This window comes from Triplophysa rosa, linkage group LG18, assembly GCF_024868665.1.
Source record: "Triplophysa rosa linkage group LG18, Trosa_1v2, whole genome shotgun sequence".
NCBI lineage: Eukaryota > Metazoa > Chordata > Actinopteri > Cypriniformes > Nemacheilidae > Triplophysa > Triplophysa rosa.
Genome location: NC_079907.1, coordinates 88,608 through 111,111, shown reverse-complemented (window position 1 = coordinate 111,111; position 22,504 = coordinate 88,608). Strand labels below are relative to the sequence as shown.

At 39.6% G+C, this 22,504-nt stretch overlaps 2 protein-coding genes across 2 annotated transcripts in view; one reads left to right on the top strand and one right to left on the bottom strand.

Annotated features, from left to right (window-relative positions):
* The window catches only part of si:zfos-911d5.4 (uncharacterized), a 10,287-nt gene extending 2,435 nt beyond the window's left edge, over nucleotides 1-7,852 (top strand). The window contains exons 3-7 of the mRNA XM_057359037.1: nucleotides 108-199; nucleotides 280-419; nucleotides 503-731; nucleotides 907-1,127; nucleotides 5,147-7,852. Coding sequence (XP_057215020.1) covers nucleotides 108-199; nucleotides 280-419; nucleotides 503-731; nucleotides 907-1,127; nucleotides 5,147-5,314 — 850 coding nt within the window. The 3' untranslated portion in view covers nucleotides 5,315-7,852. The remainder of the gene's footprint in view (nucleotides 1-107; nucleotides 200-279; nucleotides 420-502; nucleotides 732-906; nucleotides 1,128-5,146) is intronic.
* Nucleotides 7,853-8,163: 311 nt separating this feature from the next.
* bub3 (BUB3 mitotic checkpoint protein) lies at nucleotides 8,164-11,600 on the bottom strand. Its single transcript, XM_057359036.1, has 7 exons — nucleotides 11,533-11,600; nucleotides 10,278-10,472; nucleotides 10,133-10,202; nucleotides 9,611-9,762; nucleotides 9,373-9,531; nucleotides 8,652-8,829; nucleotides 8,164-8,384 (listed from the first exon to the last, which is right to left on the bottom strand). The coding sequence occupies exons 2-7, from the start codon at nucleotides 10,470-10,472 to the stop codon at nucleotides 8,164-8,166; spliced, it is 975 nt and encodes a 324-aa protein (XP_057215019.1). The 5' UTR covers nucleotides 11,533-11,600.
* Between the last annotated feature and the right edge of the window lie 10,904 nt (nucleotides 11,601-22,504).

The following is a 22,504-nucleotide window of genomic DNA, read 5'->3' as shown; positions in this document are numbered from 1 at the left end:
CTCTTCTCTTCTCTTCTCTTCTCTTCTCTTCTCTTCTCTTCTCTTCTCTTCTCTTCTCTTCTCTTCTCTTCTCTTCTCTTCTCTTCTCTTCTGGTGTGTTCACACAGACAGCTGAGCGGCCTGAAGGTGTTTCATAACCTGCGTGTACCGAACCAGTGCGAGGCGGCCGGAGACGAGATCAATCTGGTGTTGATCACAGGTCCAGTCTCCAAACATCCATCAAACGTCCATTCAACACACAAACACACTGACGCATGATGTGTGTGTGGTGTTGTGCAGGTCACGGTCTGTTCTGTGTGGATGTGAAGACGTGGAGCGGTTGTGTTTCGGCTCAGAATGACATTCACTGGCACGTTCAGGTGAAATCAAAAGCGCAGATCTCAGTGGAGCAGGTGCCTGACGCTCTTCACATCATCACCGTACGATCAGCATCATCGCTTCTTCTATTCACAAGTGTGTGTGTGTGTGTGTGTTCCTTCACAATCTTCTCCTCTCTCTGCAGGCGAAGGCTCGTAACCTCCATTGTCACATGAAGCGCTGCGGGCTGAACGTTCGGACGGATCAGTTTTTTCCCAGAATCCTCTTCTTGTCTCCAGACTGTGTGCTGAGTGAAGAGTTGAGGATGAAGAAGGAGCTCGTGAGTTACGCTGATGTCCCAGAGTTCCTCTGCTCGCTCCGAGAAACATTCACCGCCTGGCTGCCGGATGTCTTCACACCGTCCTGGATCTCAGGTGGATCATCACACACTTCTCCCAGACGCACACCTCACATTATCTCTTCTGGTGCTCCTTATTAACCCTGAAGTAGGAAATATGGGAAGATGCATCTTTTGTATCAGACAGAAGTAAATGTCATCTGAGATGTGTGTGTGTGTGTGTGTGTGTGTGTGTGTGTGTGTGTGTGCAGGTCATTTGTCATTCAGACAGATGAGAGCGGCTCGTGAGTGTCTGCGTGTCATGAGGACGTGGGATCTGCTGCAGCTGGTCAGCGGTCAGGAACTGAAGGGAGATTATCAGAGCTGTACACACCTCGCTGTACAACGACACGAGACTGAAGTACTGCACTTCAGCAGAGACACAACCCTACTCACACACACACTCTACAGCCTGCTCGGACTCACAACACAGGTGACTCACGCAGACACACACATGTGCGCACACACACATGTGCGCACACACACACACACACACACACACACACACACACACACACACACACACAGTGATTGTTGGTTAGGGTCAGGGCATCTCAGTTGTGGTAATAAGAGAGTTCATTCACCTACATTTTCCTGCTGATACTGTGTAAACTATAGAAGTCTCCTGGGCTCCTGCAGAAACACTTACAGATGAACTTCTGCTGAATGTTTGACAGGACCGAAGTGAGTTGTGTTCCGCTGTGAGTCCGTGAGTGTTGTGTAGTTGTGTAATGGTCTCTTCAGATATACGAGTTGGTTTAAGCGTCAGAGACCCTCACTGTTTCAACAGCCCTTCAAACACACGATATTAAAATCAAGATGAAGATTTACATAAGTCTTGTGTTTTAATGACCCTGGGCTGAATTGGAAGATAATCACTGTGGATTCTTGTATAATGAGGGTCGGCTTTAGTTTGAATATATTGTGTGAAGGAGAATAGTTCTGTGCACACAGCAAACGCTGAAATGTTTTGTCGGGACGCTTGTGTTGCTCTGATCATGTCTCTCAGCTCAGCATAGATTCAACCACCAACCAAAGTGAAGAACGGACTTCTGTCAGCATTTCATTCTGTCCGTAGAAATGACAACATCATCCATGTCTGTGGATTCTGTCAGGTGTTTGTTCTGTTTGAAGCGCTTGTGTTCATCTGTTTGTTTGTGTTGATCAGTGTCACGCGAGAGGATTCCTGTCATTCTTCTTTATTTCTTGATGCGATCAGCGAGGTTTGTTCTCGTCTGAAATGTAATTGTCTCTTATCTGTTGTTTGTGTAGATAACAGCTCGACCATCTGCTCTGTGAAATGACACATAAACCGGTTAGTCTGTGGACACTTTGCTTCATTGTCTGTTGTTTTGATGATCTCCATTAATAAATCACAGCATCAATACTTTCTTCAAACCTGATTTGACCGTTAAACGGCCATCTGCTGTCTAATGTCATGGCCAGCTGAAATCAGACGTGACTCTGAAGAACTTCAGCTGTGCTGTTATGATCAGTGCTGACATTCACTGAAGGGACGCGAGTCGGTTTGGGTTCGGACTGAACGTAGAAATGTGTTTAGCGTTTCATGAGCTTTATTTTGAGGTGGAACTCTGAACCCCTCTGAAATGCAGTTCATTCGCTCACCTCTGCAAATCTTTCAAGTAAATGACCAAATGTCATGTTGCTGTGTGTGTGGTTTCCCAGAATGCATTGTTCCACAGAAAACATGAGATGAGTTAGATGTGATGATAAGCTGTGTTTGCAGATGTTGAGCATCTCTGTAACAGCTGATGATTTTAGAATCTGTCTCAGGCAGATTTCATTTCTCACTGCGTGCCCTGTGGTTTTTCATGTAAAAGGTCATGTGATGCTGATCTTCTGTCCAGCACTTTCTTCTCTTATAAAAGAACAGAGAGGATGGAAAACATCATGTAAATGAAACAGAAGCTGAGCAGTGGCGCCCCCAGGATTTTTTTATGGGGTGGCACAAAGGGGCCAGTACAAATCTTAGGGTGGCACATTTAAAAAAATGTATTACGCCTGAATCTAATGGTTAAGAGTTTTGGCATTGCCATTAATACTACTGGGATCATATAAAGTTATTACTAGTCTTATTTAAGATTAGATTTAATTTCTAATTTAATTTACTAATATTTTCAGTGTTTGATCGATACATGCTAATTCACTAACTGTTCTATATATATTTGACTATAAAAAAATATGATAGTAATAGATGCCAACAACTGTATATTGTAGCGATCAAAATGCAGAGGTGGGTAGTAACGCGCTACATTTACTTCGTTACATTTACTTGAGTAACATTTTGGAAAATATGCACTTTTTAAGTAAAATTAAAAGTGTGTACTTTTACTCTTACTTGAGTAAATTTCTAATAGAAAATCTGTACTTTTACTTCGTTACATTACATTGCGTGACGTTCCTTCATTTTAAAATATGCTTTTTAAAACGCATTGTTTATTTCAAGGTTGTTGTCTCTTTTTACATGCATTCCCGAGTGATCGATTCTTTTGAGTCGATTCTTTTGAAAGCATTAATTGAACAATCGTCAAAACCATTTGAATAGGCTAATGAATCAGTTCAAATGATTTGTTCAGTTCGCAGCGGCACGATCTGAATCATCTGAAGCAGGATTACTCACTCCTCGTAGCGCGAAACTTAAGAACACGCATAACACAAAGAGCGTTGGATGAAGTGGATATTAATCTATTTCTATACTATCAAAACTGCAAATGTGTCATATTGTTTGCCAGCAATGATAAATGCCTGCCATATGCGCGCACCCGCGACCTGTTCGTCAGACACAGCAACATGCGCGTTACCTGTCAGACACAGAGACGTGGGCTTGCAGAAATATACATTTGAAGAACAGAAGGAAGAAAACGTGTTGATGGGCGTGTGGTTCACTGTTTACTGTTTGTTTACAAGTAAGAGCGTTTCACAACACACACGTGACACAACACGAGAAAACACGAGCTTTGTTCAGAAATGTGTATTTCATTTAAGAGAGCACTGCAGATGTTCTAGATCATCTTAGGAAATGCTCTGAGTTTAGTTCATGCTTTAGTTTGACATGGTCTATTATTCTAAATAAGTTGTGTAAACTACATTGACATCAGAACTAGATACAGAAATGCTTGTCTCTTCTGTGTTTGTCTATTCTTTAGTCTCTCTAGAATATTGCAAAGATATCTGCTTATGATAATTAAAAATATTGATTAAAATGTCATATTAAAATATTGGCGTTAATATTAATTTTATGTAGTAGGCCTATATAATCAGATACATAGTAACTAAGTAACTAGCTACTTGAGTAGTTTTTTCATTGCATACTTTTTTTACTTTTACTCAAGTAATTTTTAAAATAGTGACTTTTACTTGAGTAACAATTTCTCTAGTTACTTGTACTTTTACTTGAGTAAAGATTTTGGCTACTCTACCCACCTCTGTCAAAATGCGAGTATGAGCAGCAGAAAAATTCAAACCCAATGCCTTAGCGACTAGCTTAATCTCAGTTAGCCAACCCGTATTAGAGTTTGATACAATAAGTTTTATCATACAATAAACCGCGTTTTACCTACTAGTTTGTGAGTTTCGTCTCCAACCCTCTACCCCTTTCATGCGTGCTGACTGAACAGGAGCAAACATGACGTCTCGTGCGTGGTACTGCGGCTGCCGTGCGCATATTAGTCGCGGTTTCGCAGGTTAAACGAGAGAGAGGAGGGTTTGAGATCGTATTCTACATAACACATTATATAAGCTATTTTTTTACATAGTGCTTCGATAATGTACATTTTAATTCATAAATATTAATACTATTATTCTAATATAAAAATATATATATATATTTAAAAAATCTCATTCTGGTTGGGGGGCCAATGGGGTGCTAGTGACTTTTTTGGGGGGGCGCCACTGAAGCTGAGAGAAGAGAATGAGACGTTTTAATCCAGCGAGGAGACGGACGCGCGTGTCTATCATGATCTGTCAATATGAATCTCGTTGCATGTGAATGAGAAGAATGTTCAGAGAACTCACAGCGTAATCCCACAGATCTGATTCTCACATCAACTCCACAGGATTTCAGAGAAAACCCTAGAACATCTTTTTCCGTTGAGCCCGAGAAGCTCGTAGCCATTCAGGGTTTTTCTAGCTGGAGGTTTCTTTAGACGTGTATGAAGCTTTCAGCCAAGAAACAACAGTCTGACGCAGGTGAAGGTCACAGGTGTGGTCAGAGGTCAGTCAGGGTCACGACCCTTCCACAGAGATGATGATTCATTCACACGGGCTCTTGAAATCCGCTCAAAGCCTGACCAAACAACCCCTATCTGTGGTTCTCTAGAGACGCTGAGGTGCTTGCTCAGGGCGTTTGATCAGGGCTTGAGCTAAACTCTGCAGATATAGTATTTCTTTTATTGGTCAACTTTTACAAGTGTCCATCTGTTCTTGCCGTAGGTGACCGTCCGGATGTATAAGCGTGGAGCTGAAGGATGGCTGGGTAAACATCTGGTCGCCACGGCAACCATCCCTTCAGCCACACAGGTGATTTTCAGGATCAGTGGAGAAGAATCAGACAGTCAGTTTCCAGTGAAAAGCATCAGCTGTATGACACTCAGTATCTGACTGATGGGGATGGATTGAGCTTTACTTCATACTGATTTGATCAATATATAGAAGCATGCATATATATACTGTATATATATACTGTATATATATACATTATTTATAAAAAAGATCATCTGCTTTCAGTCAAAGTCTGGTTTCATATCTCAGAGAGAGAGAGAGAGAGACTTCATCTCTACAGATCAAGCAGATTGATTGATTCATTCAGATCACAACAGCATCTTTACTTCTGCATTGGAAAAAATGCAACTTCAAACGCTGACTTATATTTTTAAGTTAAATTAATTTAGTTGTGTCCCAAATGACATACTATACACTATATGCACTTAAACTATGCGACCGTAAAGTGTGTCAAGTGTCCACAGTTCCACACTTCATGTTTTCGATTGAAAAAACGGCATCATCCGGGAACTTAAAGTGCACTTATCTTTTGAGAAATTTCAATGTAAATGCACTACTCACATTATAAAATACTTCAAAATGGGGTAGAATAGTGCATAAGTGCGCGATTTGGGACACACCTTAGGTGCATTTTGCATAGCTTATAAAATTAAGTTAATAGATTTTTATGTCAGTTTAATATCAAGTTTTTTTTTCTTTTGAATTTCTTTACAGTGCACTACCATGATGAAATGATAGAAGAGTTAGGTTCATGCTTCAGTTATCAGCACACAAACACACATTCACCAGCACATTTATTCTGTCATAACAGAAACTCACGAAAGATCACATATACAAGAAAACATCAATACATGATGTGTGAAGGTGAAGTGTGTTACTTTGTGATCCCGATGACATTAAGAAATGTCATAACATTGTATTTTAAAATAAATGTAAAAACATTAAAATTATGCATTTATTTGGTCTTTTTTCACCTTATTTGGCTCTAAAATTACTCATTCATTTGAAATAAAAATAACCTTTTTTAGTTATTTTCACTTGAACAAAATATACTCATAAAAGTATTCATACAACTATTAAAACCTTAAGTCCTAGTTCTGTTTCTGGAGATGGAATCAAAATAGCAGTTATACAAACCATAAACACCTCTAGTCTGGAGATAGGCTGAACTTTAATAATAACATTTTCACAAGTTGAATTTGTTGAATAAAAAAAACTCTGTGTTGGTTAAAACTGTGGGAAAAAATATACCAAATCTGACCTTTCTGTAAGGAAAAGACAAAAGTAATTTATTTGAGAAATAAACATCACATGTCAGGTAGAAGATCTCAGGGTGTGTGTTACAGTAAACTTCTTTGCCGTCATTCTGCTCGAATTGAAAACTTCACTGTCACAATGTTTTGTCTGAAAGCATCAACAATGTTAATCTGATATTGAAGTGTGTGTTTGTTTTGTACAGTGAATTAAATGAAAACAAAATTGCTGTTATTGGCTCATTAATTCTTTGTGTATGTGTGAGTGGCTGTATTTATTTGACAGTAGAACAATTGCTTCAATTTAAACAATTCAGCTCTTTGTGTGTGTGTGTGTGTGCGCGTGTTTATAGGCTCATCACTTCATTTATGTGTGTATGAATGATCTGTATTGTGTTGGATTTATTGATGTTTCATTTATAAATAATATGTCTTATTTCCCATTCATTTTCTATGGTTGCTCAATTTTTGTCCAGGCTTCAAACTGTTGTCTGTTCTTTAGCTGTTCAGGGGCAGACTTAGGAAAAATAGCTTGTGCTGCTCATTCAAGAAAATCAATGTTGGTATTAAAAAAATTATTTTGCCCAAATGTTTCTCCAAGGTTGTTTTAGAGTTAAACGCTGAATTTGAAGACTTCTGTTTCACTCACTCTGACACTTTTTATTTACTGCAGAAAAATCACATATAACAAGATGTCTTGACTCTGCAGGATTACAAGAAATGAAATGTTTTGTCTTTAAATGTATGAATTGTGTTTAAATTATTTATAAAATAAATACATTTGACCAATTCAGCGAATGGATCAGTCAAGAAAATGCAAATCGATTTATACTTGCTTCCCTTCAGTGCTGGTGTGCAAAATAAAAAAAATCATAATGCTGAAAATAAAATGTGTCCCTTTTTTGTCAGTGTTATTTGGTAAATATGAATACTTATGAATTAAACCCATGTCTATTGTTAAACCCTTCAGGAGCAGAACTGAGATTCACTGCATCAGTTTTCCTAACAGTGACTAAAAACCTTTATCAGTTCATCCATTACTCGTCATTCAATTAACACGCACGCACACACACACACACACACACGATTCATTTTTAATGCAAACACTGCAGCTTGTACACAACACACAGATCCGGAGTTATGATCCGGCACAGTTATGATCAACACAGTTATGATCCGGAGACTTTACTCCGGATCATAACCTGAAACTACAGGCAATTAAGAATGATGTGAAAAGAACGAGAATGAGCACAATAACACACAAAAAAAATAAGATGACAATATAAAAGTTTATTAAACTGGTTTTGTTGACAGAAAAGAATAAAAATGAAGACAAACAGACATTGAAAGTAGAAACAGACGTCCTGATCAGAGCAGACTTCACGTTGATCTGTAAACACAAGAACACAAACATGGCATGATCTCACAACACTTCCTGAGATGCAGACGAGGACCACCCACTCAGCTGTCAATCACCCGATGCACTGAAACCTCTTAAATATTCATGTTAATGTTACTATGATACAGTTCAGTTTTCAGTTCAGATCCCAATCGACTACTGAACATCTCTGTGATCTAATTCCGCAGACAGACACATACTGCTGAGTGTTTGGCTCAATAACATCTATTGCACGAGCTGGATTGACTGCTGTTGTTATTATCAGATCTCATGAGGCTGTGTTGAGTCAGACACACTCACTTGGGTTTGGTCTCTGCGTCTGTGACCTGACGGATGTAAACGGCATCGGCGGGGTGTGAAATATCCCCCTGTTCCTGCATGTATGATGAAGCGATGGCCAGCAGAGAACCGTCCACACTGAACGCCAGAGACGCGATGCTGGTGGGGTACCGGTGGAACTGACACAAACGCTTCTTATTGAACGGATCCCAGATGTTCACGAAGCCATCAGAACCCCCTGAACACACACACAGTCATGTCTCAGCAGGTTTCTCAACGACAAAACTTGTTTATAGTCATATTTATTGTTACTTATGCCACAAACACTTCCATCAGCCTGTCATTGGTCAGACAACACAACATTAACTGATACACAACCGCAACTTTCAAAAGTTATAAAACGCCACAAATAACAACAAAACGCCAGTTCAATCAACTATTAGACCAACTTTAGCTTTATAGCAACCTTCTAGAAAGAATAATGTCATCATGTTAAAGTGTGTACCTGTGGCGAATGTGTTGTGGATGCTGTGGAAGGAGATGGCGTTGACAGGGTAAACCTGCTCGATGCCGTTCTCCTTCAGTCGGTGACATTTGAAAGCGTATTTCTTCTTCTGCACCTCCAGACTCGGGTCCAGATACTCCACCGCAACTCTGCCCTCAATAGAGCTCAACACGTAACCCTGACAAAACAACACAACACAAGTCACAACAACTACACAACTCCTCTCATGTAACATCAGATGGACTACAGCTGCGTGATTGGGGGAAAATCGATTGGTGATATTTCAGATTAGCGATAAGCCCCCAGGAGCAGTGGGTTACAGAGCATTTTATAACAGCTAAGGCACGACGTGAAGCGCCGCTGTGATATTTAGCCTATGATATGCAGCACGCAGTTATAAATCAGTGTCTTTTATATTACGGCTTAAAAGGCAGCTCAACCCATCCGAATCAAGGACCAGAACTGACCTTTTCCTGATCAAAAATATACAACTGTCATCTACAAGAAAAAGAGAAACTATCATTGTTACAAAAACGCAGCGAGATTTAAAAGAACAGTGTGGCGTTTCCATTATTGAACCAACTTTAGACTTAAAGATTGATGTGTTTTCTGTTTACGATGTAAACACAGCTTGATTTGATTGACAACGAGGTGTTAACTGAACACCAATAGGACTTTGACTCGTGTTATTTTTGACATGAGAATAACGTTTGTGTTTCACCTGTTTGTTTGGAAAAGCTCGTATACTGCGCGTCTGATATTTCAGGCTGGATTCTCGTCTCTGTTGCACGTATCCCATGTTCCTCAAATCCCACACCAGCACACGCCGTCCCGCCGTTCCAACGATGAGACGATCCCCGGCCACAGACAGCGTGTACACCTGAAACGCATTCACCACCGTCAAGCGCCGCTCCTCCTTCACAACCAGACACACACGGCTGTCAGCCAAACACATCTACCTTCTCCGGCTGGGTGAACGTTCCGGCGTTACAGGGGGTTCTGGGGTCCCACAGTCTCACGGACATATCCCAGCTGCCCGTCACCATGACGTTCACCTCCGGACAATATTCCACACAGCGAATCGGAGCGTCGTGAGTCCCGACGATCGTGTCTGAGCGAGACAGCAGAACACCACGTCTCATTATTTTCACACAATATTTTAATAATACATGAATAATCTCCTCCAGCTGAAACAAAACAAGACGACACATGCCCGATATAAAGCAGCTGATCTGACACTTTGCTTCACATGAGGTTAGCAGCACTGCATTAAATATTACATGAATGGAATAAACATATAAAGTATCATTGATGTGCATTCGTGGAGACTCAAACCCACGACCATCTAACAAACTGTACAAAGGCACTGAACGGCACCAGTGAACAACAGAAAGTGCGGACAAACGAGACTAGAGTAAAGATTCACAATCCCTTTCAGCAGTCATTCAGAGAATACTGTGATATGACAAAGCCAACTTCACCTTGATCTGTGTTTAAATCATGAGTCTTCAGCTGGTTGTCCAGACCGCCGCTCCACGCGCGACCCGGATCCTAAAAGATGAAAACAAAGATTCAGATGTGGGAAGAAATGAATGGACTGGTTTATCGTGTGACGTGAATCCTCACGTAGAAGGCGCAGTCCAGCACAGGAGCGAGGTGTTGATATTTCATCCTCATGCTGTTAGCGCTGACGTCATACAGACGAACCGTACAGTCCCATGATGACACCAGCAGAAACTGAGGTGATGTGGGACTGAACTTCACAGCAGAGATGCTGTCCTCTGGACCCTGGGTCAACTTGAACTCATTCGCCCCCGTCATCTGAACACACACACCCACACATGTTGGGTTTCCATGTTTTATGAGGACATTCCATAGACGCAATGGTTTTTATATTGTACAAACTGTATATCATATTCCCTAACAATCACACACAACTGTCTGCTCTTTTACATTTTCACAAAAGTTCATTCTGTATGATTTATAAGCTTGTTTCCTCATGGGGACCAAAAAATGTCCCCACAAGGACAAGGGTTTTGGATATTGCCATCTTTGTGGGGACATTTTGTCCCCATACCGTAGGGTTTACCCTTCACACACACGACGCTTTTATGAGGTAAACATGAACTTTTGAACAATGGAAGCAACTGGAACAACACAAGGACGACAAAAAAGCATAAGTGCAGTAAGACTGGTCTCATGTAGCCCACCACAGTCTACAGAGCTAAGGTTGCTTTTGGGATAGATAGATAGATAGATAGATAGATAGATAGATAGATAGATAGATAGATAGATAGATAGATAGATAGATAGATAGATAGAGATGTTTGTGATGGTCAGGTGCTGACAGAAGAGATGTGTTTTCAGACGACCACAGAATCTGCTGATCATGAAGCAGCGGGCAGATCATTCCACAGATCCACACACACTCGTACAGCTAAACATATTCTCTCTGTCCCCTGATCATACAAACACACACTTCATTCATGGATGTTTTCATCAGCAGTTGATCTGTACAAAACCAACGTTACACACATCAATCTTGTTCGTGATGTTACTTTTCTAAATGATCGATGAAACATTCAGCGAGGGTCTCTCCCACACAGAACACCATAGCAACGCTCCCACGACTACTTTCGGCGTTTAATACACACACACATTTGATCAAGTTTAAGATGAGTTAAAACGGTCTCGTGTGAAGTCGCCGCGCTCACGCTGACTGAAACACACACGGGCGCGAGCTTTAGCGCAGCGATTCATTTAACGTAGATGTTTCAACTGCGCCTGTGATTTGTAGAGTTAAATAAACAGAAATGTGATTTATAATCGGTTTGTTTTCTGATGTGTTAATAAAAGCATAAGAATATGTGCTCGAGCTCACCGTCTCGTGCCGCTCTTCTCCGTCGCAGCTCTTCTGATTGGCCGGCCCGTTGACATCAGCACTCTGCTCTGATTGATCAGTTTCAAAAAGATTTCTCACGCTCCTTGTTGACCATTGGTTAAAATGATCAACTTCCAGGTAAGAATCAGGACGTCACCATTTCCGCTTCCGTCCGTCGAGACACAACACTACCAAATCCACACAGAGCAGGAACTAGTGGTGGGCGATACTGTAAATTTTGGTATCGATCCGATGCCAAGTAAATGCAGGGCCAGCATTGCCGATATCGATACCAATACTTTTAGAAGCATTCACTTGAATTTACATTTAATTACTGTAGATGAAATGTCATGATTTATCAGATGAATGCATCATTAATATGCTAAATCTGAATACATTTTCATGACCGCTAAAATATTTTGTGATTTGTGCTCTTACTGTTCCTGTAGGCTAATTAACCATGTAGATGTTAAAACCCGGTACATAATTTAAACCAAATACATATATTTATTTATTACTGTAATAGAATTTGCGAACACGAACTTTGCAACAAATTATTACTGGAAAATAGTAACAATAACAGATTAACAGAACAGAAAAATGATATTACAAAACAATTTATCGCTATCCCAGTACTACTTCTATAGGTTTTAAAAAAACAAAGTGCACAACATTATTACTGAACAAAGATTTTAAAACTGCTTTTCCGTTTTTCTTCAGTGTTATGTTTAGACACAATCATAGAACAAATTAACATGTTTCCCTTTCATTACACTTTTTAAGTGAATTTATAAACAAAGTGCACACAATTGTTTGCGACACAAAGGAAATAAAGTGCTTAAATAATAAAGTACTTTCAATCTTTGGCTTTTTAACCCCAAAGGCCCACTGCCATACATCGCAGTTCGCAGTGTTTTTATTCACCGAGGTGATAAAACTCCACACGATGCTCCTCTTCTTTTCGCCGGCTGCAGCTGCGTCTGCGTTCTTGCGCTTGGCGCTGCTGAGTCACGTGATAGCAGACTACAAAACACAGCAGGGCAGGGAGTAGCAACGTCTGCAAAACTAGGTGTATGGGAAATAGTTTTTCTTCATTATACAATTATTAGCTACATTAGTAAATAAATAAAATCAGCAGTAAAAACACATTAGTATCGATATTTTTATGTTAGGATCGATCCTTTTCGATACAACCTCAGTATCGGAAGTATCGATACTTCAGGATCGATCCGCCCACCCCTAGCAGAAACTACTGTCTTCATCAAACACACACAGCAAGCACACTTGATTTTCACTCTATATTCGTGTTTATTTGTATTTTTGTAAACATAATATTGACCATTATTACACGGCTCGTTGGAATGCTTGATTCTGATTGGCTAGTCGCGACATTTGTAAATTCGTTCTTCCCAGAGCCATTGAGGAGAGGGCTCTAACTAAATCCTTGGTGTTTCGAGTCAGATCCGCCCGTGGCTTGTTAGTTTTTTGGCTAAATCCTTCGTGTTTCAAGTCTTACGAAACCTTTACCCTAACCCTAACCTTACTCTAACCATCTAAACTACCCATAATTGTTAAAACAGCCTAAAAACACGTTTGCGTGATGACGTCAGACTCGAAACACCAAGGATTTACTCAACTCTCTCAACTCAACTTTATTTATATAGCGCTTTTACAATTTTCATTGTTACAAAGCAGCTGTACATGAGACACATTGACTACAAGCAAAACAATCAAAGTTGTACCTGCAAAAACAAGAAAAGGTTGAAAACACAGAAGACAGACACACCCACACACAAAACACTCCACACACACAACACGCACACGCACCAACACCAACACACACAGACACACACACACACACACACACACACACACACACACACGTACGTACACAGACAAGTACGCACACACACACACGCTCAGTGAGAGCACACATTTAGGATAAAGGAGAGAGAAGCACAGGTCAAATATAACAGATAATAAATTCCTATATGCAATATTAATTAAGTAAAACTTTAAGATTCTAAAGCAGCCCCCCCGGTCAGGCAGATAGTGCAAAAACAGTATGCAAACGGTGGCGAGGAACCCAAAACTCTAATCGAGAAAAAAAACCTCAGGAGAACCCAGGCCCAACCAGGGGATTCCAGTTCCCCTCTGGCAAAAGCTGCTGCCTCTGCACAAGCTCCAGAGAACTTGCACAACAAGGCTAAATAAAATAAATAAACTTAATAATAAAATAAATTATAGTTTAAGATTATCATTAATAATCTAATAGCATTTGAAGTTTTGTGGTGAAGACATGTCAAGAGACCGCGTCCTTCTTTATCCAGCTCTATCATCTCAGCTCTTGTCAGGTCCCCACTTCCCATTCTCCGCTCTACCATCAGGTCAGGCCATGAACTGCATCCTGCTCGCTGTGGTAACCTTGGAACAATGAGACAAGACTGGCTGAGAGTAGAGTACTGTTCTGTACTCTTTGATGCAACAAGTACATCAGTTGTGTTTTTGGTTCCGGTTGATCTAACTAATGCAGCCTAAACCCTCAGAGGATTTATATTATGGAAGAGTAGTGTATGCAAGATTAAAAAGATGCGTCTTTAGTCTAGATTTAAACTGACAGAGTGTGTCTGCCTCCCGGACAGTGCAGGGAAGACTATTCCAAAGTTTAGGCGCTAGATAGGAAAAGGATCTACCACCTGCACTTGATTTTGAAATTCTAGGTATTACCAACTGACAGGACGCCTGAGAGCGTAATGCACGTGAAGGACTGTAATACAAAAGGAGTTCATTCAAGTACTGAGGAGCTAAACCATGTAAGGCTTTATAGGTAATAAGCAAGATTTTAAAGTTAACGCGATGCTTTATAGGTAACCAGTGCAAGGTTGACAGAACCGGGCTAATATGTTCATACTTTTTTGTACGTGTAAGAACTCGAGCTGCCGCGTTTTGGACCAATTGGAGTTTTTGTAATAAGCCTGCAGGGCAACCACCTAACAGTGCATTACAGTAATCTAGTCTTGATGTCATGAATGCATGAATTAACTTCTCTGCATCTGAGATTGACAGCATATGACGTAGTTTAGATATATTCTTAAAATGGAAAAACGCAATTTTACAGGTGTTGGCGACGTGGCTCTCAAATGACAGATTACTATCGAATAGAACGCCAAGATTCTTTGCTGACGACGAGGGTTTTATGGAACATCCGTCAATAGTTAAACAGTATTCTTGGTTGTTACTTATAGCAGTTTTCGGTCCAATAAGTAACACTTCCGTTTTGTCCGAGTTCAGTAATAAAAAGTTGTTACTCATCCAGTTTTTTATATCGACTATGCATTCCATTATTCGATGGAACTGCTGTGTTTCATGAGGCTTCGAGGAAATATAAAGTTGAGTATCATCAGCATAACAGTGAAAGCTAACTCCGTGTCGCTTTATTATATCTCCTAGAGGTAGCATGTATAATGCGAAGAGCAGAGGCCCTAAGACTGAGCCCTGTGGTACACCGTACTGGACTTGCGATTTGCGTGACACCTCATTGTTTATTGCTACAAATTGAAAACGGTCGGATAAATAAGATTTAAACCATTTCAAAGCTATTCCCTTAATGCCGACATAATTTTCGAGTCTATGTAGGAGTGTGCTGTGGTCAATGGTATCGAATGCAGCACTAAGGTCTAGCAGCACCAATAACGAGATACAACCTCGGTCAGACGCCAATAGCAGATCATTTGTAACTCTGATCAAAGCAGTCTCTGTACTGTGACATGCTCTAAATCCAGACTGGAATTCTTCATTGATGTCATTCCTTTGGAGGAAGGAGCATAATTGAGTTGAAACTACTTTTTCCAGAACTTTAGATATGAAAGGTAGATTCGATATAGGCCTGTAGTTCCTTAGTTCTCTAGGGTCGAGTTGGGGTTTTTTGACAAGGGGCCTTATAACAGCCACCTTATATGCTTTAGGCACATGTCCTAATGTCAGAGATGAGTTAATAATACCAAGAAGAGGATCTATAATTTCTGGGAGCATCTCTTTCAGTAGATTTGTAGGTATAGGGTCTAGTATGCATGTTGTTGATTTAGATGATCTAATAATTTTAGACAGCTCATCTTGATCTACGGTATAAAATAAGTGAGAGAGAAGTGAGAGAGAAGGCTTGTTCGACTTCATGCGGCGCCGCAAGAATCTGCAGCCGCCTGACAACAGCAATGCATTCTGGTTAGACAATTTGTCCGACTTTGATCGGCGCTGTCGCTACCCGATACGTCCCGGATGCGCGGAACAAATCGTGTTTCCGGGACGGATCGGGTAGCGACAGGCGCTGCAGCCGCCTTAAGATCACGTGTGCCATTAAAGTACCGCGAGAGCAAAACGAGACCAGCCGCCTAGGTCAGGCGCTGCAGTTGCTCAAACTCGGCTGCGAAAGCCTTGATGACGACACACTTTATTCTCATTGGCAAAGAATGTTCACGTGTATGTGTTGCGTGTTTATTCTGACACATCGGTTACGATTATACTCACAAATTTGAATTTTTATATCACATTTTATTTTTATTGTACTGATCTGAAAAAATAGGTATTCCTATCATATTCACTTAATCCGTGATAAAGAAATGAATATCCCGTGGTCTGCTGTAGGTTCATCTCCTTACGGGAAGCACGAAGTGTCCGACCTGACGGCCATCTTTTCACTCCTCCCCCGCCTGCAACCGGCTGATCTCGCCAGTCGGTGTCAGGCTATATGGGTCAACTCGAACAAGCCTAGAGAGTTCTTCCAACGGAAGTCCAAAACTCTGGAGCGTCACGTGATTCATGGAGCCTTCAGATAGAATCAGAATCAGAAAGAGATTTATTGCCAAGTATGTTTGCACATACAAGGGATTTGCTTTGGTGACAGGAGCATCCAGAACACAGAAACAGCAACAACAGTACACAGAGACCATAACACAATAGAATACAGTACACAGATGATTTAAATAAGGGCCTATGGGTATAAACAATTAAGAAATACAATACAATAAACATAAGATAAAGATAGAGAGAGAGTAAAGCTATGTATGTATGTAAATATGTACAAGTAAAAATAAGAATAGACTATTGTAGTACAAGGTATGTGCTATATACAGCAGAATGAATGAAATATAATTTACAGAAAAAGTTGTATAAAAATAGATAGTGTATTATCTGGAGGATATAATTAATATTGCACTTAATTAATATTGCACAGAGTTATTAATTGCACGGTGTGTAAAAACATTGAACTGTTCAAGAGGTAGATGGCCTGAGGGAAGAAGCTGTTTTTGTGTCTGTAGCGCCGACCAGACGGCAGCGTTGTGAAGAGATGATGGCTTGGATGTGAGAGGTCCAGGGGGGTTTCCTCACTCTGGATGTATACAGTTCTTGGAGGGTGGGCAGGGGAGCACCAACGATCTTCTCAGCAGTCCGAACCGTCCTCTGTAGTCTTCTGATGTCTGACTTTGTGGCTGAGCCAAACCAGACAGTGATGGATGTGCAGAGGACAGACTCTATGACAGCTGAGTAAAACTGCTTTAATAGAGTTTGTGGTAGGTTGAACTTCTTCAGCTGATGTAAGAAGTACAACCTTTGCTGGGCTTTTTTAGCAATGGAGCCAATGTGATTGTCCCACTTCAGGTTCTGAGAGATGGTGGTGCCCAGGAACCTGAATGACTGCTGCCACAGTGCTGTTCATGATGGTGAGAGGGGGGAGTGCAGGGGGTTTTCTCCTGAAGTCCACAATCGTCTCACTGTTTTAAGCGTGTTCAGGGGTCCTGGGCAGTGCAGTCATTTGTGTACAGGGAGAAGAGCAGTGGGGAGAGAACGCACCCCTGGGTGGCGCCAGTGCTGATTGTGCGGGTGCTGGATGTGAGTTTCCCCATTCTCACTAACTGCTGCCTGTCTGTCAGAAAGCTGGTGATCCACTGACAGATAGAGCCAGGAACAGATAGCTGGGTTAAGATAGTTATAGATAGTTCCAGGAAGTTATGTTTTCTCTTTGAATGCTTTATTTCTTTCATTTTTTATTCATTAAATGGCTTTCGTCTTTAAGTGGGTTAGAAGTTTACCTCAGTTTGGTCTGTTTAGTCGCAGCTCCATATGCGTAACTTCCGGGAACTATTGAGAGCCTCCATTGCTGTGAAAAAACTGTTCCATTGGAGTCAACGGAGTTGGCAGAACCCCAGCAAACACAGAACATTCCCCTAACGTTAGTTTTTGGTTCCCTTTTGGTTAATTTTTGGGAACCAAAAAATAACGTTCCAAGAACGTTCTTTTCAGGTTTTATTTTTGCAACCAGAAAATAATGTTCCCAGAATGTTGCAGGCTGGTTTTTTTTAAATGACCAGAAAATAACCAGAAAATAACGTTCTCTGATGGTTATTTATTGGTTATTTTTTGCAACCAGAAAATAACCAGAAAATAACGTTCTCTGATGGTTATTTTCTGGTTATTTTTTTGCAACCAGAAAATAACGTTCTCTGATGGTTATTTATTGGTTATTTTTTGCAACCAGAAAATAACCAGAAAGTAACGTTCCCTGATGGTTCTTTTTTTGTCTAATTTTTATGGTAAAAATAGTCAAAACTGGTAAACGTCAGTGACATGTGCAATACATAAATTATAAGATCACATTGAAAACCAAATTGATTGATTGTTATTGATTGTTATATCTAAAGACGGAGCCGCGCTATACTTCTGTGGTGAGACAAGAATATTGTTAGCCTGAAGATAATTAAATGTTTATTCTTCTGTCAATAAAAATCTGCTTTAAATATTGTGTTGAAGTCATTGGTTATTTTATTTCGATATCTATAATGTCTGATTTTGAGGTAGGCCTACACACAGTGTGGTTTTATTAGAAATGATATACTGTGCTGTTTAAATCGAAAATTAGGCTACTTCGATGATGAAAAAGGAATTATTAGGCTAAAAGAATAATATAATGCATTGATTTCATCCTCCATATTGTGTGGGATGATGTATTTTACTTATTTTAATTAGATTAACGTTAGCCAAGCGATGGATAAAAACACAGCATGGATGTATTCGTTACTGACGTGTAAACGGACGGAGAAAAATATTTTAGGCTAACGTTCTGGGAACGTTCCCCTAACGTTAGTTTCTGGTTCCCAGAAAGTTTTTTTAAGGTTTGTTTTTGGTTATCTTTACGGAAATAAAACGTTAGTTTCATGATTTCTATAACGTTAGGGTAACGTTCCCCTAATGTTAGTTTTTGGTTCCCAGAACGTTATGGGAACCAGAAACTAACGTTCTATTAACGTAAAGAAAACTTTCCTGGAGAACCAAAAACGAACCTTAGAAAATAACGTTCTGGGAACCAAAAACTAACGTTCTGGGAACCAAAAATTGTTAGCTGGGACTCTCTCTCTCTCTCTCTCTCTCTCTCTCTCTCTCTCTCTCTCTCTCTCAATGGCTCGGGGCTGCGTTGTCTCTTTGCGCGCTACGGAAACTCTAAAGGGCCACCTTAACTCAAGTTATACCTTTTCTAGGCGTGTTCCCCGAACTTTACTTGTTGAGGTTACTTCAGGTAAACCTTCTTAAGTGCGACGTTAGCAGGTGTTGTCCATTGCGCTGGTGCTGAATAGGTTGATATCGATGCCTCGAGAATCCATTGTTCGCTACCTTGCGTTATAGAGTGAGTAAAGTATTGAGAAAACAATGTTTATTATAAAGAAACGCTTTAGAAATAGTAGAAATTGCATTTATCAGGGCTCACTGAAATAGTATAAATCTCTCTCTCTCTCTCTCTCTCTCTCTCTCTCTCTCTCTCTCTCTCTCTCTCTCTCGTACCTGCTCACGCGCAGTACCCGATGCGTTCTCAAGTACCGAAATTTGGCACCGATTGATTTAATGTGAATCGATACTCGGTAGTAAAAAGTACTGAGTCCGGTACCCAACCCTACTTATATAGACTACGCCTTTCCTGTCAAATGGTTTGCCAGATGATGTGCCTTATTGGGATAACAGGCTGTAATTAAAACCGCTAACAACCATCAGTGTATGACAATTTTATTCATGAAAACACTTCAATAGCCTACACCGACTGTATTAAACCCGAGTATTTTATTTGTAAAATTAAAACTAAGTTAAAGTAAAAATGTAAATTTCATATAAAGTTCTATTTAGTATTACATTTACATTTTTACTTTAACTTAGTTTTAATTTTATATGTGAAATTAAACTGCGATGTAGAAAAGCTTTTTGCATAGCGGTGAACAATCAAAGGCGAAGGTATATACTGTAGCTATACTATACTATAGCTATATACTNTCTTGTGTCTCACTGAAGGGTTTATTTCTGTGATAACAGCCGGCTGCTTGTGCATTATCCCGCTTATTACACGCCTACTTGCCACATGAGAAAAAACTGGACATAAAATGTGAATCTGAAATATTTTATTAGCTCATTTTTACCGAATGCAGACCTGGGGAAAAGCCGTTTAGTTTCGGTTTTAAGGTAAGAAACGTCGTTCAAACGTCACGAACAGGCAATTTGTTTTAATCCTTTGTAAACATAATGTCATATATGTTATTAAAAGACATATTTAGATTTAATTAGTAAAAAAAAAACCTGTTAAATGATTTGCTGCATCCGGGTTACAGGGTGTTATTAGTTTTGAGCTATTGTTATCTGGGAATAACCTGGGCTGCGTTTCCCCAAACCTTCTTAACGCTACCTCGTTCTTAAATTATACCTTAAACTGTACCTTATCGTTACGTGTTTCCCGAAACCTTCTTAGTTAAGTAGCCTATACCTTCTGTAAGTCACACTTTCGTCAGGTTGGTCTGGAGCGCTCTTAGAATAGAATGAGCTTTATTGGCCAAGTATGTTTCCACATACGAGGAATTTGTATAGTGACAGAAGCTCCACAGTGCAACAGAAAGACAGCAACAGGACAGAACACAGATGATAAAAAATATATATACTATAGCTATAGTATATATATTTTTTATCATCTGTGTTCTGTCCTGTTGCTGTCTTTCTGTTGCACTGTGGAGCTTCTGTCACTATACAAATTCCTCGTATGTGGAAACATACTTGGCCAATAAAGCTCATTCTATTCTAAGAGCGCTCCAGACCAACCTGACGAAAGTGTGACTTACAGAAGGTATAGGCTACTTAACTAAGAAGGTTTCGGGAAACACGTAACGATAAGGTACAGTTTAAGGTATAATTTAAGAACGAGGTAGCGTTAAGAAGGTTTGGGGAAACGCAGCCCAGGTTATTCCCAGATAACAATAGCTCAAAACTAATAACACCCTGTAACCCGGATGCAGCAAATCATTTAACAGGTTTTTTTTTTACTAATTAAATCTAAATATGTCTTTTAATAACATATATGACATTATGTTTACAAAGGATTAAAACAAATTGCCTGTTCGTGACGTTTGAACGACGTTTCTTACCTTAAAACCGAAACTAAACGGCTTTTCCCCAGGTCTGCATTCGGTAAAAATGAGCTAATAAAATATTTCAGATTCACATTTTATGTCCAGTTTTTTCTCATGTGGCAAGTAGGCGTGTAATAAGCGGGATAATGCACAAGCAGCCGGCTGTTATCACAGAAATAAACCCTTCAGTGAGACACAAGACCCTCCGCTTCACGTCATGATCACACCGGAGGGGATTATTTCTGCCATAACAAGCGGCTGCCTGGACATTAGCCCTTACATCATGTTTCTCACAATACAATGTCACACAAAATAAAATATAAATACATTTGGGATAGAAAGACAAAACAAATAATGTTACAGAGTAAAATAAATTATGGGGAGGGTTTGCACTCCCAGATTCATTTAAATGTTAGAGGTGTTTTCATCGAAAACAACTTACAATGACATCTCTTGAAATATGTCAGTGCAATTGTTATGTCTCAAGATGTACACCAGGTCCAGGAATGTTTTTATTTGTAAATTATGTTTTTGAAAACCACTTAAATATCCTTATTTAACTAAAACCTAGTGCTGGTTTAAACTGGGAAACCGCAATTTTGGTGCTGTGTGATTTTCCGAAATTATACAAATTATGATTCATTGTTACTTTAATTTGTTAAATGTAGAATATGTTTGACTTTGTTGTTCATGGTCACGAGGGTCAAATATCGAAATCATAGTGAAATTAATGATCAAACTTTGATGCTCCTAATTTCATAATGACATTACTAGACTTCAGCCTATTACGTTGTTGGTGATATTATTAGCCTATACTAAATGTCATTTGGGATCTAACAGATTTTATTATTTCTGTTCTTGGTTTGTGCGCAGTTGCATCTCCTCATAACAGAGATTTTTTTTATTTCATCATCATCCTCGTATTCCTTAAATAATATATAACAGCAACAATAATAAAAAATATAATAAAAGTAATATATAGTAAAATAAAAGTAATAATAATAATATTAAATTATTTAAAAATTATTCAGATCTGATTAGAAAAAAACGTTTTTACATTCCATTTTTAATAGCAAGCTTTATTTAATTTCAAATATATATTTATATCCTGGACGTGAGTAGTTTGAGAACATTAATTCATGAATTTGAGTTATTCAACATCTGAATTGCGTGAGCGACGCAAAGGTCTTGTGTTTGAATTCCAGTGAACACACACACAGCACTGATACCACACACTTCGAATGAAAGAATCTGTCAAATGCTTAACGTGCTGACGTTTTGTTGGCAGATTTCTAAAACCATTACACGAGACCTTCAGATAAAGAGACGCACAATTTATGAAACCCCGTCACCTAAACTCTTTGCGTGAGAGCACATTCACACTCTTCTAATGGATGTTTCAACTCAAAATAACTGTTAATTTAGTGTTTGAAAACTGATTCCATCAATTCAATGAAATTACTTCAGGCCTATCTTAATTCAATTCAAATCCATTAAATAAAAATGTTAAACAAGATAGTTTGTCAAAATATTTGTGCGGT

What these genes read in the sequence shown, in the direction of transcription:
- bub3 (XM_057359036.1), bottom strand. Translation starts at nt 10,472, where the DNA reads ATGACGGGGGCGAATGAGTTCAAGTTGACCCAGGGTCCAGAGGACAGC. An exon ending in TGCTGGACTGCGCCTTCTAC is followed by an intron (nt 10,203 to 10,277) that starts GTGAGGATTCAC and finishes TTCATCTTTTAG; the next exon opens with GATCCGGGTCGCGCGTGGAG. An exon ending in CCACAACACATTCGCCACAG is followed by an intron (nt 8,385 to 8,651) that starts GTACACACTTTA and finishes GTGTGTGTTCAG; the next exon opens with GGGGTTCTGATGGCTTCGTG.